The sequence below is a fragment of the Camelus dromedarius genome, chromosome 21 (assembly GCF_036321535.1).
Source record: "Camelus dromedarius isolate mCamDro1 chromosome 21, mCamDro1.pat, whole genome shotgun sequence".
NCBI lineage: Eukaryota > Metazoa > Chordata > Mammalia > Artiodactyla > Camelidae > Camelus > Camelus dromedarius.
The window spans coordinates 33,867,427-33,888,947 of record NC_087456.1 but is presented as its reverse complement, the minus strand read 5'-3'; the positions used below and the strand labels follow the sequence as shown (position 1 = coordinate 33,888,947).

Below are 21,521 nucleotides of genomic sequence, written 5' to 3'. Positions count from 1 at the left end.
AGGGTCCTCAGAGGAAACGAACTCTGCCGGCACTTTGATCTTGGACTTCAAGCCTCCGGAACTAAAGCAGCATGAATTTCTGGTGCTTAATGAGCCACACACCCTGGAGCGCCTTATTACAGCAGCCCTAGCAAACTGATACGGCAGATGCTGAATCAGCGATGAGTGAGGAAAACATCAAGCAAATGCCAGAAGTGACAGATACTGCCTCCAGAGGAAAAGAGGGCGTTCAAGATTGCAGATACCATTGTAGCATTCACCAGTGTTCACTATGAAGAATAGTCACGATAATGTGAACGCTGAATATTGATCTCACCAAAGTCATCACCGACCTCTAATCAGAAGACGGGAAACTGAAAAGAAGGAAGCCTGCGATACCTGCTTTTTAAAGAAAATGTCCAGTTTTTCCTTAAGAAGATAACATTTTAAAATGTTCTAATATTGTAATGCTAATTTTCTACACAAATCTTGCATGTTTCTATAGGATTGGCATTTTAGTCAATATTGCTGTTGCTGGTATACACAGTTTAGCTCAGTTTTTCAAGGGCATTTAATAAAACAGATGAAAAAGGAATCAAGCAGATTTGACATTTAGTGAGTAGCTTTCATATGGTCGGGCGTTTTGTGTATTTATGTCATTTCCTCCTCACTATTGTTTGACAAACGAGAGAACAAATGTTTTATAGGTCAGAGTTGTTAACTAGACTTCCCAGAGTGGCAGAGCCTGGATTCTGCCCAGGTCAGTTCAGTTCCAATACGTCTTCTTTTGTAGCAAACTGCTTCCCTCGGTGATAACAGCTTCTGGGTCAAGGGGGTTACACATTTGTCAATAAAAGTGGTTCCAGTGTTCGAAATTCTGATCAGAATAACATTTCAGGCATTAATTGTTTGTTCTCATCCTTCATCTGTCCCTTAAAAGAATGCATTTACTTCAGTTCATTAAATTGTTGATCATATATTTTGTATCTCTGTTGTAAGAAAATGACTTTTATTTCCCTCTAATTTCCTTCAGCTTTCATTCCCAATTTTCCATTATCCCATTTTGGTCTTTTGTATTTTCATTTTTGCATTGAAGACGGTACCATTTACCTTTTGTCCTGTAACCAACACTAAATCTTGTGCTGTTATCTGTTGATAGACTCTAAATATTGAACTCAGTAAACATTTAGAATTTTGTGATTGTGTGCTCACAGTTCACTGAAGAGCCAGCGATCACTTTGGTTACATTTTCCTGTTCCTTTGTTGTGTTGTTTCCTGCCCTCCATCCCCTGCCAAATTTTTAAAATCAGCTGTACGTTGTAGGTATCTGTTACCATTCATTATGTAGTTTTGGTTACTGTTTATTGTAGATTTGCCATTTACACTTATTATTCTATCTTATGTAGATTTATTATTTACATTTTTACATATAGTTTATATGTCTTAGTCCATTTGGCTTCCCTTATGTATGGGGTTAATTGACATTCTTCAAAGCAGGATCCTTTGTATCCTTCTTTGACCTGAGTGTGGCGTTTTACACAAGAAAAAAAAGTGCCTCGTATAACACTAGCACCATGTCTAACTGTTAATTCGTTCACTGAGTATTTATTGTCTGTTCTGTGGTCCAAGCACTGATGAACCAAATGAAGGTGCGTTGATGAACATGGCAGCTCCGTAAGCCGCTGCCCTCGCGGAGCTGACCTGCTAGCAGGAGTGGCAGTCAGTGTGCTAATTAAGTAAGTCCATGAGCAGAAGGCTAGATAGTGATGAGGACTTAGGAGAGGACAATGGGGAGGAGGCTTATGAAATGTTAGGGAAGGTTGACCTTCTAGATTGAATCATTAATGAAAAAATTTGAAAGATTAACTTAAAGTATAATCATAAAGCTCACTAAATTTTTTTCTTCTTCTGTTTTATTAGGTAGAATTATTACAGTTTGACTGCACATATACATTATGTTGTATGTAAATTCATATATACAATGCACTGCAATATTTTTTCCAGTTTCCATATAAAGCTCGTTAATTATTAAAATAGAGAACACATAAAACAACAGCGTGTTCTTATTTCATTAGAATATGTTTATGGTACCTGTTCCTTCAAACTACTTTTCTTCCCACAGGTATTACCCTTTCTTTCTCCTCTTCTTGTCCAACTTCTTGAAGAAAGCAACACTCACTGTTTCAAACTTATGACCTCCTTAGACTCCCCATTTCAACTTACACTCCATCCGTATCACTGAAGCTCTTCTTTCCAAGAATACCAAATGTCCCCTGGTAAAGATCACTTTTTATTTTTATCTTACTCGTTTGCCCTATTTTGTTCGATTATCATTGGCACCTTTTTTCTCCTTAATGTCATTCTCTTCTCCAGTTGCTTTTGTGTCCTCACCCTTTGTACTATTCTTAATTCTTAGGCTATTTTTTTTTAACTTTCTTTTAAAGATACTTATTTCTTTGTAACACTTTAAATATCAATGACACCCAAGGTACTTTTCTTGGGATGCTTTATCACTTCATTCTTGATGCTTCCCCCTAACTACAGAGCCAGCACCCACTGCTAAATTACGAGCTCGTTTGGGTTGGATTGTGTTCCCTGCCCTCCAAATTGTTATCTTGAAGTCCTACCCCTAGTAGATCAGACCTGATCATGCAGAGATAATCAAGTTAAAACAAGTTCATTAGCGTTGGCTTTAATCCAGGATGACTCGTGTCCTCACAAGAAGGGGAAATTTGGAGACAAACAGAGAGAAACAGTGTTGTATCAGCAGAACTAAGCTATCTTCAAGCCACAGACAGAAGCCTGGAACACATCCCCTCACAGCCCTCCAGAGGAATCCACCCTGTTAATGCTGTGATTTTGGAATTCTTGCCTTGAGAATTGTCAGGCAGTACATGTTGTTGTTGTTGTTGTTGTTGTTGCTGTTGTTGTTGTGTAAGCCTCCTGCTTCGTGGTAGTTTGTTATGGTAGCCTTAGTTCTAGAAGCAGAATGCTGCTGTAACGAATACCTAAAAATATGGGAGGGGCTTTAGAGTCGACCAATGGGTAGCCGGTAGAAAAGTTTTTTGGTGAATGATTGAACAAGCTTAGATTGCTTTGAAGACCTTTCTGGTAGAACTACAGACACTAATGGTGAATTGGGAAGGTTCAGAAAGAAAAGAGGCATGTGTAGAAAAAGTGCATACTGTCTTGAAACCATGTCAAGACATGGTTTGTCACCATGAACAGGACGTTGCTGGAATTCTGAACGTTAAAGGTGCTCCCGACGAGTCTCAGACAGAAGTGGGGGACGTGCCATTGGAAACTGGAGGAAGGATGGTCCTCGGTATAAAGTGGCAGAGGACTTGGCTGAATTGTGTTTTGTTGGAGAAAAAGTAGAATTGGAGAGTGATGAACTTGGCTATTTCGGTTGAGGGGATTTCTGGGCAAAGCGTTGAAGGAGCAGCCTGGTTTCTCCTTGCCCCTTAAAGTAAAATGGAAGAGGAGAGAGAGAAGTTGAAGAAAGATTTGAATAGAGGATTTGTGTAGACGGTACCGTGACCTGTCCTACATTTTAAAAGATCACACTGGTTGCCGTGCAGAGAAAAGTGTGCATGTGGGAGGGACCAGAGAGAGGACTGAAGAAGGGTGACCAGTTAGAAGCCAAGAAGGGTCACTGCGGTGAGCAGCCAGTGACCTCGCAGTGGAGATGTTGAAAGCGCCACTTGTGGGGCATTTTTGAAACTCGTCGATACAGTGGATGTGAGTTTTAAAACAGAGAAGACAGAGTCAGTCCTGGGTCATGTGAACTTGGAATAGTACGTTGACATTTATGGACATTGGAATGATTGGGGAGACACAGATTATTGGAATGATTCAGGAGAAGCAGATTGGGGAAGAAAATCAACCACACGTTAAGCATATAGATTTTGAAATGTCTGTGAGGTACCCAACTGGAAATACTAAGCAGGTAGCTGCATGCACACATTGGGCTTCAAATGAGTGTTTAAGCTGAAGATGTGAATTTGGGAGTCGTCCTCATACAGGTGTATTTTAAAGCCACAGGACTGGGGGGAACCACATAGAGTTTGCATGTAACTAGCAAGGAGGAGTGTTTGCACTGAAGCCAGGTACCGCCCGTTATTTAGAGGTCATGAAGAGGAGAGGGATCCAGCAAAGTAACAAAGAGGGCCAACAGAGAGTGGGGCTCTGCAAACCAAGTGAAAGATGTGTTCAAATAAGAAAAGAATGTTTCAAATACTTTGGACTGAATATTGGTCATTGGACCAGTATTAGTAACTTACGTTGTGGTCATTGGACCAATATTAGTAATTTATATTGTGATCTGTTTTGAAAGGTGCAGACACTTTACTTTTGAACGTCTAAGACGTTCACTCAGTCTATCAGCTGATGTGCTCCTACTGTTGAAGACTTGCACAAAGCTAAGTCTCTTCCCCGAGTCATTCTAACACACGCGTCATCATTAATTTACCCTCTGGATAGCCTTTCTTGGCAGTGGTGAGGAGTTTGATTTTCTTAGCTGAACTAGGCCTATGAGTGTTTACCTAAGTGATCCGCTTCTGAAAAAAACCAAACTCTGTGTGCTTTGCTCCTTTAGCTTTTTGGGGTCACAATTGATTTTTCGATGTCTCTCTTCCTAGAAATAAAAAAAGAAAATAACTAACTTTTATTAGCCATCACTTAAATGTCAATTACAGGTCAGAGACCATTTTTATATATATTTATACCTATTACGTATGTGATGTAGTTCTCACAGCCCTGCGAGGAAGTTCTTACGAGCTCCATTTTATAGATGAGCAAACCAAAGCTCAAGTTAGCTGTTTTATTTAACCTTCTCAGGAGCATGGGGCGGTAGCTCACAGACCTCGTGTTTATACCCTACTCTGTCTGTGTCAAAGAAGAATTCTACTGGACAGGGTTAAACAGGAAATTAAGACTTTACTGAAGGCTGTTGCCCAGGGGAGAGGGATTGAATTCAATTCCTGAAACCAAAGGCTGGAGGAATCTTATGCTCTGGGGGAAGCTGGTGGAAAATACTGGGTTGGGGAGGCTGGTCAGTGTGAGTACGCCGGTCATCTGCTAACTGAGCTTTAGGAGAGGTAGGCTCCCCTCCCCCCACAGAGACTGGGAGGTGAAAGTAAATGCTTTAGGGAAGGGAGGTCAGAGGACTATGTTCTTGAAGGAACCTATCAGAAATTCAAGCCTCGGGGAGCTTTAAGGCCATCTTCGTCATCCAACTCCAAACACTTGGAGTGTAACTCTCAGAAAAAAAAAGTTATACTCTGCTGTTAGCTTTCCTTTTAAATGTCAAAGATCTTTCTTTTTTTCTGATTATTACATGTAAGTTTGAATATATGGAATCTTAGAATAGAATGCAGACAATCACTGAGCACTCAGCCAGTAGTTTCTCTGAAAGACCCTTCCAGGCAGCGTGAAAAAACTGAAATAAAGTGTTTGCAATTACAGGGGTGGAAAAATAATTTTCCTCTACATTCTAGCTTCTGTGGCTGCCATCACCACCCCTGTCACCCCTGTAATAAATGACAGGTTAACAAGAGCAAAACAAACAGAAGTTTAATAACATGTATATATCATGCCTGCATGGGAGATACTCAGGAAAACTGAGTGAATCTCCCCAAAACGGCCCAAGCCACCTTGAACACTGTCTTTAGCAGGAGACAAAAGAGAGGTGTTGGCAGTGGGAGTCTGGTTATGGGAGGTCATCAAGGAAAGTGCAGCGAGGTGGTTGCACAGATTTACATTTGGTGCTTTCTCCGTCGATGAAGCGTTTCTAGTGATTTCCAGTCCTCCTTTTCGGTACAAAGAGATACCCTTACAATTGGAGATTTCCCTTTTGAATATAAGTTTCCCTTAAAAAAGGATAAATTCTACTCTGATTTAAGAGCTTCTCTTGTGTCTACGTTTTTTCAAGAAAAATCAGCTCAAAATAATCCTTATGTAAAGAGGCATATTTTGGGTGACACATTCTGCTATTTTTCACAATTTAAGCTTTTTTTTTTTTTTAATAAAAGTTTGTTTTATTTTAAGTGGACCCATTTTGGGCATTGAAACACTTTAACATATAATCATTCTATTGTTTTATTCCTTACTTAAATGTACCTTAAATTCTTTAGAGAGGTTTTGCAAGTTTATTTTGCTTTTTATTCAATCCAGTGGTTACCGTAGTCTCAAAAAGATCTTTCTGACCAATTCATAAAATTCCAGAATTTTAAACTGTGGCTTTCAAACTTGCTGAGACTCGCTGGGGTCACTTGTGTAACTCATGTTTTAATCCTTCCAGAAATAACTTTTGGGAAATTCTTGACAGATGATCATTACTGGGTTTCAGTTACATGCTTTCCAGATAGCCAAAACTTTTTATGAATGACTTTAATTATTACTCATTTGGCATTTGTCAGTGAGTTTTATGATACCTTGAGACACTGTGGTCATAACTTTGTTAAGGAGAATAAGGAGATCAGGGAGACTCAGGGGGGTGGCAGCCTGGAGTGGGGTTTGGTGTTGAGGGCGGATTCCTCCAGAACCTGGGGAGGGACTTAAATAAGCAAAAGACACTGTTTAAGGGACGTAGGGCTCTGAATAAATGACTGGAACTCAGGCCAACAAGCACTAGAAAACAATCCAGGATTTTAACTCCAAGAAGCATAGTACAAAATAGATTCTATCTCTCAACAGGGGAAGACAGAAAGGAGACATTTGAACTGATTATGGTTGACTTGGTGCTGAGTCTCAGAATTTCTGGCTACATTCTGATAATACGTTATACCTGGGAATTCAGACAGGCAGTCGGGTTTTTGCCATTATACGTTAGTAAGAATTAGTGCGCTCTCAGAAACCAGAGTAGGATTAAAATCCCCGAGAGATCATTGTTAAAAGCAAGGAAGTACAAGTAAGAGCAAATTTATTTACAAATTTACTGTTTACTTCTTTTTTAATAGACTTGATTTTTTTTTTAAGTTTGGGGTTTACAGAAAAATGGAGCCAGAAATATAGAGGATTTTTATGTCTGTGACCTCCCCCCAATTTCCCATGTTATTAATATCTTGCATTAATGTGGTACATTTGTGATGCGATTGATGAGCAAATATTGATAAATTATTATTACCTAAAGTTCATAGTTTACATTAGGGTTCACTCTTTCTGTTGTACATTCTGTGGCTTTTGACACATGTGTACGTATCTGCCATTACAATTTCATGCAGCAAAGTTTCACTGCCCTAAAAATCTCCTGTACCCCACCTGTTCACCCCTCCCCCAGCCCCCACTCCACCAAGCCCCTACCAACCACCGAACTTTTTACTTTTTCTACTGTTACCTTTTCCAGATACCATATAGTTGGAGTCATACAGTACATAGCCTTTTCAGATTGTCTCTTTTCAGTTAGCAATATGCATTTGAGTTTCCTTTGAGTTTCCTCTATGTTTTTTCATGGCTTGACGGCTCATTTCTTTTTATTGTTGATAAATATTCCATTGACTGGACGTTTGTTTATTCAGTCCCCTACTGAAGAACGTCTTGGTTATGTCCTTTATTCAGTTATGAATAAAGTTACTGTAAACATTCAAACGCAGGCTTTTGTGTGGATAAGTCATTTGGGTAAATGCCAAGGGGTTTAATTGCTGGATTGTTTGGTCAGAATATGTTTAGTTTTGTAAGAAGCTGCGACTGTCTTCCAAAGTGCCGGTGCTGTCTTGCATTCCCACGAGCCATAAATGAGACTTCCTGCTGCTCCACCTCCTCACCAGTGAGTGGTGTTGTCACTGCTTTGGATCTGAGTCATTCTAGTAGGTAGGTTGTGGTGTTTCATTGTCCTAATTTGCAGCTCTTAATGACACAGGATGTTGAGCATCTTTCCATGTGCTTATTTGTCACCCGTGCTTGGTTTTGGGTGAGGTGCCTTTTCAGATCTTTTGCCCATTTTTAAATTGTGTCGTTTTCTTATTATTGTCTACTTATTTTATCCTGTCAGTAACTTTATATTTAAAATGCATTTCTTCTTATAGCTTATAGATGAATCTTTTTGTCTTTTTTTGGATCTTCTTTATGTTTCAGAATGTTTGGTCCATTAACATTTCATGTCATCCTTCATGTGGTTGGATGTAAGTCTAACCACATTGTTTTCTGTTTCTTTCCCACTGACTTTTGTTCCTATTTCCTCTTTTCTACTCTTTTAAAAAATAATTTGACTTTTTTTTTTTTTTGGAATTCGTGTTAATATACTTATTGGCTTTTTAAAAGTGCCTTTTGAATTTTTTTTGGTGACTGTCCGAGGGACTACCCTACACTTCACTTGCTTTTTATAGTCTAATTCAGTGAACATTATACCACTTTCTAAAATGAGGCCCTTTGCTTTCTCTTCTGCTGGCCTGTCTGCTGGGGTTGTCAGGCGTCAGTTATCTCCATGGCTTTAAAACCCCACAAGATAATACTGATTTACATCAAAGTGTCCTGCCTTTGTTTTCCTCTAAGAGTTTTATGGTTTCTAGTCTTACATTTAGGTCTTGGATTCATTTTGAGTTTATTTTTGTATATAGTGTTGGAGGCTGTTCTGATGTCTTTCTTTTGCTTGTAGCTGTCCAGTCTCCCCAGCATTGCTTATTGATGAAACCTTCTTTTCTCCATTGTATATCTTTGCCTCCTTTATCATAAATTAGTTGACCATAAATGTGTGGGTTTATTTCTGGGCTTTCTATTCTGTTCTATTGATCTATATGTCTGTTGGGGGGGTATTACCATACTGTTTTGATTACTGTAGCTTTGTAGTATAGCCTAAAGTCAGGGAACCTCATTCCTTCAGCTTCGATTTTCCTCAAGATTTTTTTTTTTTGGTTTTATGAGGTCTTTTGTGTTTCCATACAAATTTTAAAGTTGTTTGTTCTGGTTCTGTGAAAAATGTCATCGGTATTTTGATAGGGATTGCATTGAATCTATAGATTGCCTTGGGTCATGTGGTCATTTTAACATTAATTCTTCCAATTCAGGACCATGGAATATCTTTACATTTGTTTGTGTTTTTTCCCCAATATCTTTTCATCAAAAAAGAGTTTTCCATGTATGGGTCTATTACTTCCTTATTTGGTTTACTCCTAGGAATTTTATTCTTTTTGATGCAATGGTAAATGGGTTTAGTTTCTTAATTTCTCCTTCTGATAGTTCATTGTTAGTATATAGAAAAGCAACAGATTTCTGCATATTAATTTGTACCCTGCAACTTTGCCAAATTCACTGATAAGCTCTAGTAGTTATCGGTGGTGTGTTTAGGGTTTTCTGTGTATAGAGTTATGTCATCTACAAAGAGTGACAGTTTTACCTCTTTCTTTCCAATTTTGATTCCTTTTATTTCTTTTTCTTGCCTGACTGCTGTGGCTAGAGGACATGCAGATGGTCAAAAAGTACGTGAAAAACTGCTCAACAACACTAATCATTAGGGGAACACAAAGCAAAACCACAGTGAGCTATCACCTCACAGTTGTCAGAATAGCTATGATGAAAAAGAGCACAGACAGCAAATGTTGGCAAGGATATGAGGAAAAGGTAACCGCTATACACTGTTGGTGGGAATGTAAATTGGTGTAACCATTGTGGAAAACAGTATGGAGATTTCTTAAAAAACTAGAAATAGAACTACCATATGACCCAGCTATTCCACGCCTAGGTATATATCAAAAACAAACAAACAAACAAACAACAACCCCAAACTCTAATTTGAAAAGCTGCATTCACATCATTGTTCGTAGCAGCATTTTTCACAATTGTCAAGATATGTCAGCAACCTAAGTGTCTATCATCAAATGAATGGGTAAAGAAGATGTGTATATACGTGTATACATACATATAACACAATGGAATACTACTCAGCTATTTAAAAAAATGATATTTTGCCATTTGCAACAACATGGATAGACTTGAAGGATATTATGCTAAGTGAAATGTCAGACAAAGAAAGACAAATACTGTATGATATCACTTAATCTAAAAATATAACAAAGTAGTGAATATAACAAAAAAGCAAATTAGTGGTACCCAGTGGGGAGAGGGAAGTAGGGCAGGGGCAATATTGGGGTAGGGGATTAAGAGGTACAAACTGCTGTATATAAAATCAGCTACAAGGATACATTGTACAACACGGGAAATATAGCCAATATTTTGTAATAACCATAAATGGAATATAACCTTTAAAAATTATGAGTTGTTATGTTTTATACTTATAGCTTATATAATATTGTACATCAGCTGTATTTCAATTAAAAAAATAAAATGTATTGGCTAACTGGGTGGCATGTTTCTCTAACATGGTCAGCTTCTTGTAGCCAAGGGTTCTGCATCCTAGAATTCAACCAACTGTAACTCAGAAATATTGGGGGAAAAAAATTCCTGAAATTTCCAAAAAGCAAACTTGAATTTGATGCCACCTGGCAACTATTTACATAGCATTTACATTGCATTAAATATTATAAGTAATCTAGAGATGATTTAAAGTGTATGAGAGGAGGTGCATAGATTGTACGCAAGTGCTAGCCATTTGTTTAAAGGACTCGAGCATCCTTGTATTTTGTTATCCACAGGGAGTCCTGGAAACTGAGGGACAACTGTAATTTGCTTTGATTTATTCAGTTAATTAAGTAATAATTTATGGGGTGACACTATGTAAAATTTCATGTTAAGCATGATTTTCACTACCTTTCTCAGTCTTAGCGTCTTTTATGAAAAACTTTTTTTGTTGTTTTTTTTTTTTGTATCTGAGAGTTATTGATTTCTTCCAACACAGACACATAAGCATGCACATGCAGAATCAAAATCCTTTTATTTTTTCGGTTATATAAATAAGTAAGAAATGTATTTTCCTCACATATGGTCACTACAGCCATTCTCCCTTTACCAACCTTTCTAAGGTTGTTAAAATTATTATAAGTCCCTATTTTTCCCCCTGGAAACTGTTATTACATGCAGTCAGGTGTGCTGCATTTCTGAAGGTTTCTGCCCCTCGAGTATTTCCTGGGAAAATTATTTTTAAGCTTATCAAGAGACTTCCATTGTAATATCTGCTGATTTTCTAAGTGCTGATAATTAGCGCTGCTTGAATTAGATGCTTTTGCTCTCTTTTATAGAAATAATAATTACCTTTAAAAGTAAGACCTCACAATGAATTATTATCATGTCTCATTTTCAACTGCGGATGTGACCATTTTACACACTGATTGATGAATTTTGCTTTGTATGCTATACTTGTTTCAACTTATCTCATGATGTTATCATTTCAGGACCACCAAACAATTTTGAGAGCATGGGCTGTAAAAGATTTTGCTCCAAATTGCCCTTTGTACGTCCAGATCTTAAAGCCTGAAAATAAATTCCATATCAAATTTGCTGGTAAGTTTGGCCTCGAATGAGATCCTTTAAATTTTGTCAAATCCCCGTTGTGACTGTAAGACTTATGTCTCTGAAGTTAGTGGTAACTTCTTCTATTCATGTTTCTATAGGACAGAAAGATTTTCTTTTTATCATCTACTTGTTATAAGAGAACTTATTCCTTTTAAAATGAGAATCTTTGTGGTGAATCTCTTCTTTTTTTATAAAACTTGGTGATTTTAGTAACTGAACTCACTGGACGCCTTAGTAAGCATGAATAGATAAGCCATGATGGTCGTGTACAGCATACAGACGTAGGTTTCAAATATTGTTTCTATTACGTTATACTTACGTTTACATATAGATAGATAATACTTTGCTGTAGATGTATTTTATATACATTCTTACCACACAACAGAGAAATATATTAAAATGTATTCAGGTGTTTTAAATAGATTTAATTTGGGGGTAGACTTTGAAAAAAATTTTTAAAAGAGAGACGTGGATTTTGCATAGAGGAGGCACTGCTTTTAAAATAATTATTCACATGAGATCATACTTTAAATTGTTAGAAAATTGAACAGTAAAATGGTACTTTATTTTTTTCTTAAATGCTTCTGTAGAAACTAATTTTGATCCAGGCAGTAATTTATACATTTTTTTTCAAATATTAAGAATCTTTTTTAAAAAATTTCACCTTAATAGTCTAAGACTTCAGAAGTCATTAAAAGGTACATCATTTTAAGTATGTGCTTGCAAAAGGTACTTCCTTCAGATGTGTTCACATTATCTTAAACTGCTTACCTATTAGTATACGATATTTAAATGCAAAATTATAGACACTAAGAAATTTTAAAATAATAACAAGAGAACCATGAAATGATTGGGATTCAATTTGCTCTGTCTCTCATCTTTTAGCCTTGCTACTAATGATGTCACTTTTCTCTAAAAATCTATAGGAAACAGCTTAAAGCAAGGACTCTCAACTTTGGTGGCATTTTAGAAACTGTTTTGAAGATTTTTTTTTTAAGTACTAATCAGTGATTCTGACTTAAATGGTTTCAGATAGTGCCAGGGCTTCTTTAAGCCTGTTTCCTACATCAAAAATGAAAAATAACATTACTTCCTCTGTAGAAGCTGTTTTGAAATTAAATGGAAAAATACATGTAAAATATTCCCTCTATTGCCAGTTATGTTTGTAATTAACATTCGAGAAATGCCGATTATTTATTTAAAAGACTTTTGTAATAAAGCTGCCTAATTTTTATTATTACTTAGGAAAAGGAATATTTTTACAAACGTTTCATACCTGATAATGACGTGCTGTGATAACGTTTTTAGGAAGGTAATGGACACAGCACTAGTGAAAATTCTTAAAATATAAATTTAACTTTGAGTGGCACCACTTAGGATTTAGCTCAGCAAATTAGTATTCTGGCCGCAGTATTTTTCTCCTGTTAAATGGCCATGATAATATGATATCTCTATTCCATTGGTTAGAATTCACAGAGAGGATTAAATCAGTAATCTCTGAAACATATTAGGTGTGCAGTAAATGGGTATTGAATATTGATCTTAAAACAATATGTAGTCTGGGAAGACAGTGTGTATTTTGAATGTGTCGTAACTAAACTTCAGAGCAAGTTTTAGTTCTTCTTCCCTTCTTTAGCATAGCCACTGATGTGCTTACAACAGGTAGATCAAACACACTGAAATAGTCTGAGTTTACAAACAAAAAATTACAACAGCTATTTGAAATGATTCTCTTTCACATTCTTATTTTGCTGTTATTTCGCTAAATCCTTTGAAATGCAGGAGCTGTTTTAAAATTCTAACCCAATAGTTGATCTCAGTATTTCCTATTTAAGGCGTCTGCTGAAATTCCTTTTAGTAGTGTCTATATTCTTTTATGGCTGTGATTACAACATCTCAAAGGAACTCTTTTTATGTTATGAAAAAGATGAAAGCACCCCAGTTTCATTAAAATGCCATAGAAACAGTTTGGGGTGATGTATGAGCCTCTCAGACCAATGTAGTATATTTTCTATCTCAGCATGAGGTTAAAAAGATTATGGATTTAACCTCTCAAACGGCAGTGCATCAGCTGTCATCTGGTTGGTGTGGTAGGTTGTTAAAATAATGGTCTCCAGTGAGCTGTGCTCCCCGGGTGTGTGTCCCATTGTGATTACACACTGCAGCTGATTCCATGAGGAGGCAAAATCTATTCCCCTGTCCTTTGAATACAGCTTGTCCTGTGACTTGTGTTTTACCAACGTACTGTGACAAAAGCTACGTTGTGTGACTTCAAAACTAAGCTTTAAAAGGCCATGCAACCTCTGCTGGCCTCTCATTGGAACACTTCCCAGACACTGCATGTGAAGAATTCCGATTTAGTCTTCCCAAGGATGAAACATCCCATGGAAAGTGAGGTCCCCCATCCCAGGCACCCCAGCTCCTTAGCTGCTGGCTTCCCCATCGGCCAACCCAAGAAATCATGCTGACCTCCAGAATGTTGAGAAATAAGATATTGATTGCTTTAAGTCACTAAGTTTTGAAGTAATTTGGTATGTGGCAATAAATAACCAATATTGTTTGTAATAAAATAAGAGTTGCTTTAATCTGAAATCATATTTATTTGATAATGTTCATTATATTTTTGACCTTATAGTGTCATGACTATTAAATAGCATTACACCAGTTATCACAAGATATAAAATAAGATATTTTTATTTTCATTAATTTAATTACCTTCTTCAATTCACCTTAAATTATAGAACTTCCACCATGACTGTAATCAATATATATTTTTAAAAGTAAATCAGTCTTTTTAAAAGGTGAAGAGGAGAAACTCCAAAATGCAACTTATAAATATTTACAATATTAGAAAGCAAAAACAATGTACAATCTAGTAACTATTACTTTATGCAGATCTACCATTTATACCATTTATGGATTGTTTTCTCCCCCCAGAAATGACTGTAGGTATTCGTTAAAGTAAATAATGGAATTGTTACACTGTTATTTGAATGGATTATTATAAGAATTATTATAGTATAAGTATAATTAAAATAATCTTCTACACTTCGATCAGATTCACAGAAGAAAAGTCCCTATGGACATGATTTCAGGGATAGAAAAGATACCCTTACTCCAGTCAGCAAGGGAGGGTGGTAAAATAGGAAGCCTAGAGCTAGAAAGAACAAAATCCTCAGCTGAACGATAGTTACAATGAGAGATTTCTGAATATAAGCCCAGGTATGCGGCAATACTACACATTACGGTGAGATTCAAGTAAAATAAAAATGTATGTCACAGATAATTTGATTATTTTAATCACCACAGATTTCCTAGAAGAAAATAAACTCAAATTGGTTCATAGGAAAACAATGCTTCCTTTCGGCAGTTTGTCCTTTTTATAATACGTTTGTCAAAGGAAAGAGATGCACATCGCTAGTGCTGGAGTGAGGCGGGGCCTCGGTCAGGTCTGAGTTCCACTGTAGGAGAACTGCGTGGCCTCGGACCTCTTCGTCTCTCAGGCTTGAGTTCTTCAATATGTGAAGTGAGGGTGATGAGAGAGACGACCCCACAGGGTTGTTATAATGAAAAAAACAATACTCAAAAGAACATCAGCCAAGAGTGATGAGGACCTATCAAGGTGATGATTGTCATGAATCTTAGGAGCCTATTTCTTATCTTCCTACAAGACTGCATTGTCTTTGCTTCCAGGAAAAGTAAGTGAGGGATCCGCTTGAAGCTTTCAAAAGAGCTTGTTACGGACGTTCAAAGAGTGCGTAATTTTCAGCTTGAACATATCTTCCAGAGAGTAGAAACAGAAAGACCCAACTCTTTTTATGAGATTACAGCCTTGATACAAAACTCATTAAACAGAGTATGGGACATGATAGACAGAGACCAATTTAATTGATTAACCTAGTTGGAAAAGTATATAAAATATACTAGCAAAACAAAGTAATGTATTTAAAAAATAATATATCATCACCACGTTGAAATTATTCTAGAAACAGATCATCATTTTAAAGGAGAAGATATTCTCATCATTTCAATGGATATAAAAAAAAGCATTTGAGAGAGAATTCAACATCCATTCAAAATACTAAAAGAGAAAAAGAAAGAAAAAGACATTAGAAAGGTGCAAGTAAAGAATGTATTTTAAAAAATATTTTTATTGTAAAATCTAACATATAAGAAACCACATAAAACAAATATATAAGTTAACCAATTTTTACAAGAGAAACAGCCTTATAGCCACCACCCAGGTTTAAAAAAAATAGAATTTTGTTGTCCACCTACCATATTCAAAATCCCTTCCCTCTGCTCAAAAGTAATCATAGAAGAACTTCTTAACCTAAAGCAAGTTATCTACAAAATAACCTATAGGAAAAAAAAATTAATGATCATATATTGAAAGTCTGTTTTTAAGATTAGGTGCAAACAAGGTTGCCTACTGAAGCCACTGTTACTCAGCATTGTCCTGGAAATCCGAAGGAGTCAGTAAGGCTATCAGAATAAATAAAATGAATAAGCATCGGAAAAAGAGGAATAAAATTGCACTTTTCCACACATCATAAGATTCTCTAAAAAGAAAATTCAAAATAATTTCCTTTTTTTCCCTATAATGCCTTTTCCTAAGGGGAGCTCACCCATTTATATGGTTTCCAAAATTAAATCTCTCCCTCAATATCCGCAAGGAACTCCTGTCTTGTACCTCTAACTGAATAGTCAGTCTCTCCTTTTAGGTTTCTAATAACGGTCTCAAAATTAAGATGTCTAGAGATAGTTCCTGATTTTCCGCGACCCGAAGTCTGTTTCTCCCCGATTCTCCCCGGCGGCACTGTCTGCTTAGAACTCAAACCGAAACCCCTGGTCCATCCTCCATCCTTTGCGCACACAAACCACCAAGTGCTGAGGGCCGCGCTCCCCGAGTGTCTCAGGCTACTCCAGAACTCTCCCTTTCCCCTTTCCCGGGCTTTCACAGGTTGTATCTGTGAGCTTATCGCGGCTCTCCACGTTTTCCCGGCACGTTTGCGGTGATGGTTGTCATTTGTGCGTTGTCGTAGGCAGCGCATCTTCAGACTTCCAATGTCAGCCTCATCTCACTTGGTTCCTCCTTCTGGCGGCCAATATTCTTCTATGTCTTTGTTATTTTTAAAAGACTCCGGTGGGTTATTTTTGTCAACCTCTGTAGATGAAAAATTGAATGGAAATATAGCTCTGGTTATGTTACATCTCCTTTTCAGGGAGGCGTATTTTTGTCAATACGCTCCTATTTTAGAAGTAGCAGTTGGTACTGAAGCATAGGAAGAAGTAAAGGCAGTGGTCCCTAACTATGACTGATGTGAAACGTGGTTTTAGAACATCCTGTACTCTGTCAGCCTCCTGTGGGATTAGCAATTCCAGGAAAGCCTCTCCCAGGTCAAGTATCTTACCTGAAATTTCCTGGAAAAAAAGATTATGCCTCCACATCGTTGGGCCCTTCATAAACTGTGTCCTTAGTGACCAAACCGTGATGAGAAAGGCAAAACGTTACAATGGTTCAGTGTTCGGATGCGTATCTGTAGCCCAAATTTTAATCGGAAGAGAACCAAACCTGTATCTTTTTCTTCACTCTGCATTCTGAAACTCATTAGAAGAAAACACACAAAATGAAGCAAATGGGCAAGAAAAAAATTGTACTTTACTAGGAAAAGAACTTCTTAACAGAAAAGCCTTGAATGAACTCAAAGAATGAACTGCACTCTCCAATTTGTCAGTTGAATCAAAAAATTTACTGTTTGTCTCCTAGTCAGTTGAAATTACTTATAAAACCAGTGGGAGATTAGTCCCTGTTATATGATTTAATTAACTGCTAAATTTAGGTTACCACTCTCCACTCCCCCTGCTAAATGAAGTGTTATGTCATTTGTGACTATTCAATTCCCTTTCTTTTGTCAACTAATTTTCTTTCAATTACTGGGTCCTCTGAAAATCTCCCACTTCATTTTGACAAACGTAAGAAGATATAAAAAACAAACTGGTAAATTTTTACCCACAAGTAGGAGTGAAGAATGTAAAAATCAGTTTGTAAAGAAACTTGTAAGTGTAAAGAATGTGAAACTCAGTTTGCAAATGAATTTGTGAATTTTCTATGAATTTTATTTCCCTTTGATTATGATATTTCCAAAGTAACAGATTTGAATTAAAGTTCGTGAATGAAAGGAAAAATCAGACCACAATAGTAACGTGTTGAATGAATGGAATACTTTCTACTTCACAACTAAAGCATGCCTGGAAGAATGATTCACGAAACTAGAACTGTAGGAGTGAGTTCTAGGAAATTTAAAAAAAAAAAAGGTTTTAATTGCAAAAAAGTTAAAATGGGCAAAAGTAAATACTCAACAAGACTCTGCAAACATATTTTTCTTATAGTAGATGGTCATGGACAACTACCATTATAAAAACAATATTGTTTAAAACACACACACACACCCCTTGGAGAAATGATTTAATTAAAAGTATAGCCACCATGAAGTTTTTAACTGAAGCACCAGAAATTCCAGTGCCTCAATTTTTCCTCCCAAAAATGAGAGTGGAAAAATATTTTCAAGCAATATAAATATTGGAAATTATCTTAGCTGTTTCTAAATAACATATGTATGTGCAAGGCTTGGCTTGCACCAAATGGTGAGGTGCGAGCTTTTCATGCTGAATAATTTCTTCACTTCCCATGTAACACCCACATAGACACCATGTTAAACTTCACTCTTACAACCTACTTAAGAACATAATGCTTTGAATTCTTGTATTTTCAAAAGATAAATTACCAAAACTTTGAAAAGTCTCTGTTTTTAGGTAGAACTATTTTCTTTTTGATTTTTGTCTTACTGTGGAGATTACCAGAAACCACTTATGACCATGTTCAAACACAGCGCAATTTGGAATCTAATTTTTTTTGTCCTTCCTCACTATTTTTTACTTTGCAAAAAATCAAACATGCACAGTTTGAAAAGTATGCAATGAAAACCTGTATTCCCCCATTTACATTCAACAATGAACATTTTTTCACATTTGCTTCATCTCTTCTGTGTGGATACACACACATACAAAGACACACTTTTTTACGTAAGCCTGCTTTTCCTAAGAATGACATTCTGCTACATACCCAAGGTAGCATTTTCACCCCTAAGAGGTGAGAATCAATTTTTTATTTTTCATTGCATTTGCTTTTATATTTTTAAATTTTTTATTGAAATAATTTTAGATTTACGGAAGAGTAAATTCCTGCTTACCCTTTCCCATCACATACCTTAATGGAATATTAACTTCTTACATAGCCATGACCCATTTAATCAAAATTAAAAAAAAATTGAATGAATAATTTTTTAGTTAAATGTATCCTTATATTTTGTTCCTCCTAACAAAATATCAGTCACTTTTTTGTTTTTCCTTTTTGTGACTTTTGCACGTTTAATATATGGGCCAAACCGTATTTCCTGCTTGTTCTCTTTGACGTTTGATTAATTGCTCCTGACCACTAGGTATTCCGAGCCATTTTCTTGTGGACCATTTATAACTTAATTAACTTAAGGCATCTTTGTGTTTTCTCCATTAGTTTTCTTAGTTGTATATTTCTCAGAGACTCAATGTCATGCTTCTGAAAACCAGAGCAGCATATTTCTTCTGTCCTAGGGAAGTGCCTGGACAATCCTAGACCTATGACATTCAGTCTGTAGAGTAGTTTCCTGATGTCGGTGTTTTGTAAAGAACAGTTATATCCTCTTCCACTCTCATTTACTTCTTCAAAACCTTTTTATGAGACTTGCTGTGAGCGATGAGCTGGTACAGGCACTAGTGGTGTATTGAATGTAATTGTCTATCCCAGTGGCAGGTGTTCTAATTTTTTTTTTAACCTCTTTCCCTTTAATAACCAGGCAGCCAGTGTGACTTTACGTCCTGCCCAAGAATCCCCTTCCAACTGAGCTTAATCTTTCTACAGAGAGCTTCGGTTGCAACCTCGGGGCCCGCCTCCCCAACCCTTGACGCCACCCATGTATATCAAACCTCGTGCATTCAGCTCTGTTCTGGTCTCACCAGATTTGGCTTGATGAGCTTAGTCAATCTGACGGCCCTATTTTAGGAAAAGTTTTCACGATGTGATAGGATATCCCCACTTCTGGAGTAGTTACTTCTGTACTGAAAAGAGTCTCTTAATTTTTAATCCCGGAAGAATGCGGTCCTAATACTAGGATGGCGAACAAGTGGAGATGGCAACTTTATGAGGAGATGTTGGTCTAATTTAACGTTGCTTCAACGCCTACTGTGTAAAAAAGTGCTATGCACACAGATGCGCAGCCGTGTGTGTGTGTGTGTGTGTGTGTGTGTGTGTGTGTGTGATTGTGAATTAGGCTTTACTAAAGAATTGGAATGTTGTTGGAGAAGCAGTGAGAGACTAATGAAAATCTTAGGTAAAGGTACACAAATTTAAGTAGTTAACGAAGTAACTCCAGGGAAAGTGTGGCCTGCAGGGAAGAGGACATAAAGGACCTCATAGGGGTGATTATTTAGGAAGTTAGCACGGTCGCTCAAATGAGCGAGACTGAGCGATTGAACCAGAGTGGTGCTAATGGAAGTGGGGGGTGAGAACAGATCCATGAATCACTTCAGACATAATCTCCAGACTTAATCATCGTTTGACTGTGGGAACCACAGAGAAGTGAGAAATCATTTTATTTTATCTTTGCAATTTTCTGTCTCTTTTTCTATCTTCCCACATTTAATGTGAACTATATGAATAACAGTGAACGAATCCATTTGTGGTTGCTTGGATGTTCATTTAACTCCAGAATATGAGTTTCTTAAGTACTTTGGTAGCTCCAGGGACAAGCACAGGGCTCCACTCATAGTTTCTCTTTACTGTGTAGTTTACAGAGTGTATCATTAAAAACTTAAATGATCCGGTAAGAATGTTAAAAAGTAATATATAACTCAGTAAAATAAAAATATGTAAAAATATATGAAATAGCGAAAAGAAAAAAAAAAACTCCAGTGTTTCCACTTCTGTGGGGGAAACCCAGTGCTCTCCTCCTGTGAGCCGCCTCTACTCTGCACACCCAACGCTGCACTTCTGACAACTGTGCTCACCAAGTGTGTGGGGTTTTTTCCCCCTGCACAAAGCAGTTCTCTGCTGCACCAGCTGAGTGTCCTACATTTCAACCAAATTCTGACACTGTCTATTCAAAGATAGAATCAGATCCCACAGGTTAAAGGCTCGGTCCCGTGAGACTCCCCCAGATGAGGAGATAAACTGAGGAGGGTCTGGGGGAGTCCTGAGCACAGGAGCTTCTGTCCCTGTGGAGTTGGGGTGCACCAGCCTCCGAGTGTGGATGTGCTCACCAAGCTGGAAGCTCCCCACGCCGCCTACTGTTGAGATTTTAGGAAGTTTCCTCAGAGAGGCATGACCAATTCTTAATTCCATTTCCAGCTCCTCTCCCCTCTCTGGAAGATGGGGGTGGAATCGAAAGTTCCGAGCCTCTGAGCACGGCTTGGTCTTTCTGGTGCCTGGTGCCCACCCAGGACCCATCCAGTAGTCCACCCAGGGTCACCTCGTTAGGACAGAAGAAGCTCCCAGGGCTCTCAGCAGTTAAGAATTTACAAGGGTTTTAGGAGCTCTGTGTCAGGGACTGGGGACAGAGACAAATATTAGAACAAGAGATGGTCCTAGTGATCTTATTACCCAGGAAATTGCACAGGTCTCAGGAGCTCTGTGTCAGGGACTGGGGACAGAGACCGATTTATATATATATACGCGCATTTCCCATGATCTCACAAACAGCTTTCAAATATACAAGTAATGTTCCATCATGATGTGGTAAGAAGGAATTCTGGAGGAGAAGGAATGACACAGGAAAAGAGGACCGGAAGTCTAAATACGGATCCCTGGCGGTTTTTCCCGCGTCATTCCATTTTCTTTTAGCAGTGCCATTCAAAACGTGTGTTCTTAGCATGCCACTCCACAGGTCCTGTTGGGAACTGCTTGGTGGGACAGTATTGTCTGAAGTAGTAAAAGGATGCACATGCAGAAATCTAACAAGGGTGGACACATCAGATAACCCCTGTTTACAAAATTACGCGGTTTCGTAAGGGAGTAATATGCGCTACACCCAAGATTTAAATAA

General features: G+C 37.5%; 1 protein-coding gene across 1 annotated transcript in view; it reads left to right on the top strand.

Moving 5' to 3' along the window:
- KCNT2 (potassium sodium-activated channel subfamily T member 2) overlaps positions 1–21,521 on the top strand; it is a 172,798-nt gene that overhangs the window by 40,384 nt on the left and 110,893 nt on the right. The window contains exon 7 of the mRNA XM_031438358.2: positions 11,262–11,370. Within this exon, the coding sequence (XP_031294218.1) occupies positions 11,262–11,370 (109 nt within the window). The remainder of the gene's footprint in view (positions 1–11,261; positions 11,371–21,521) is intronic.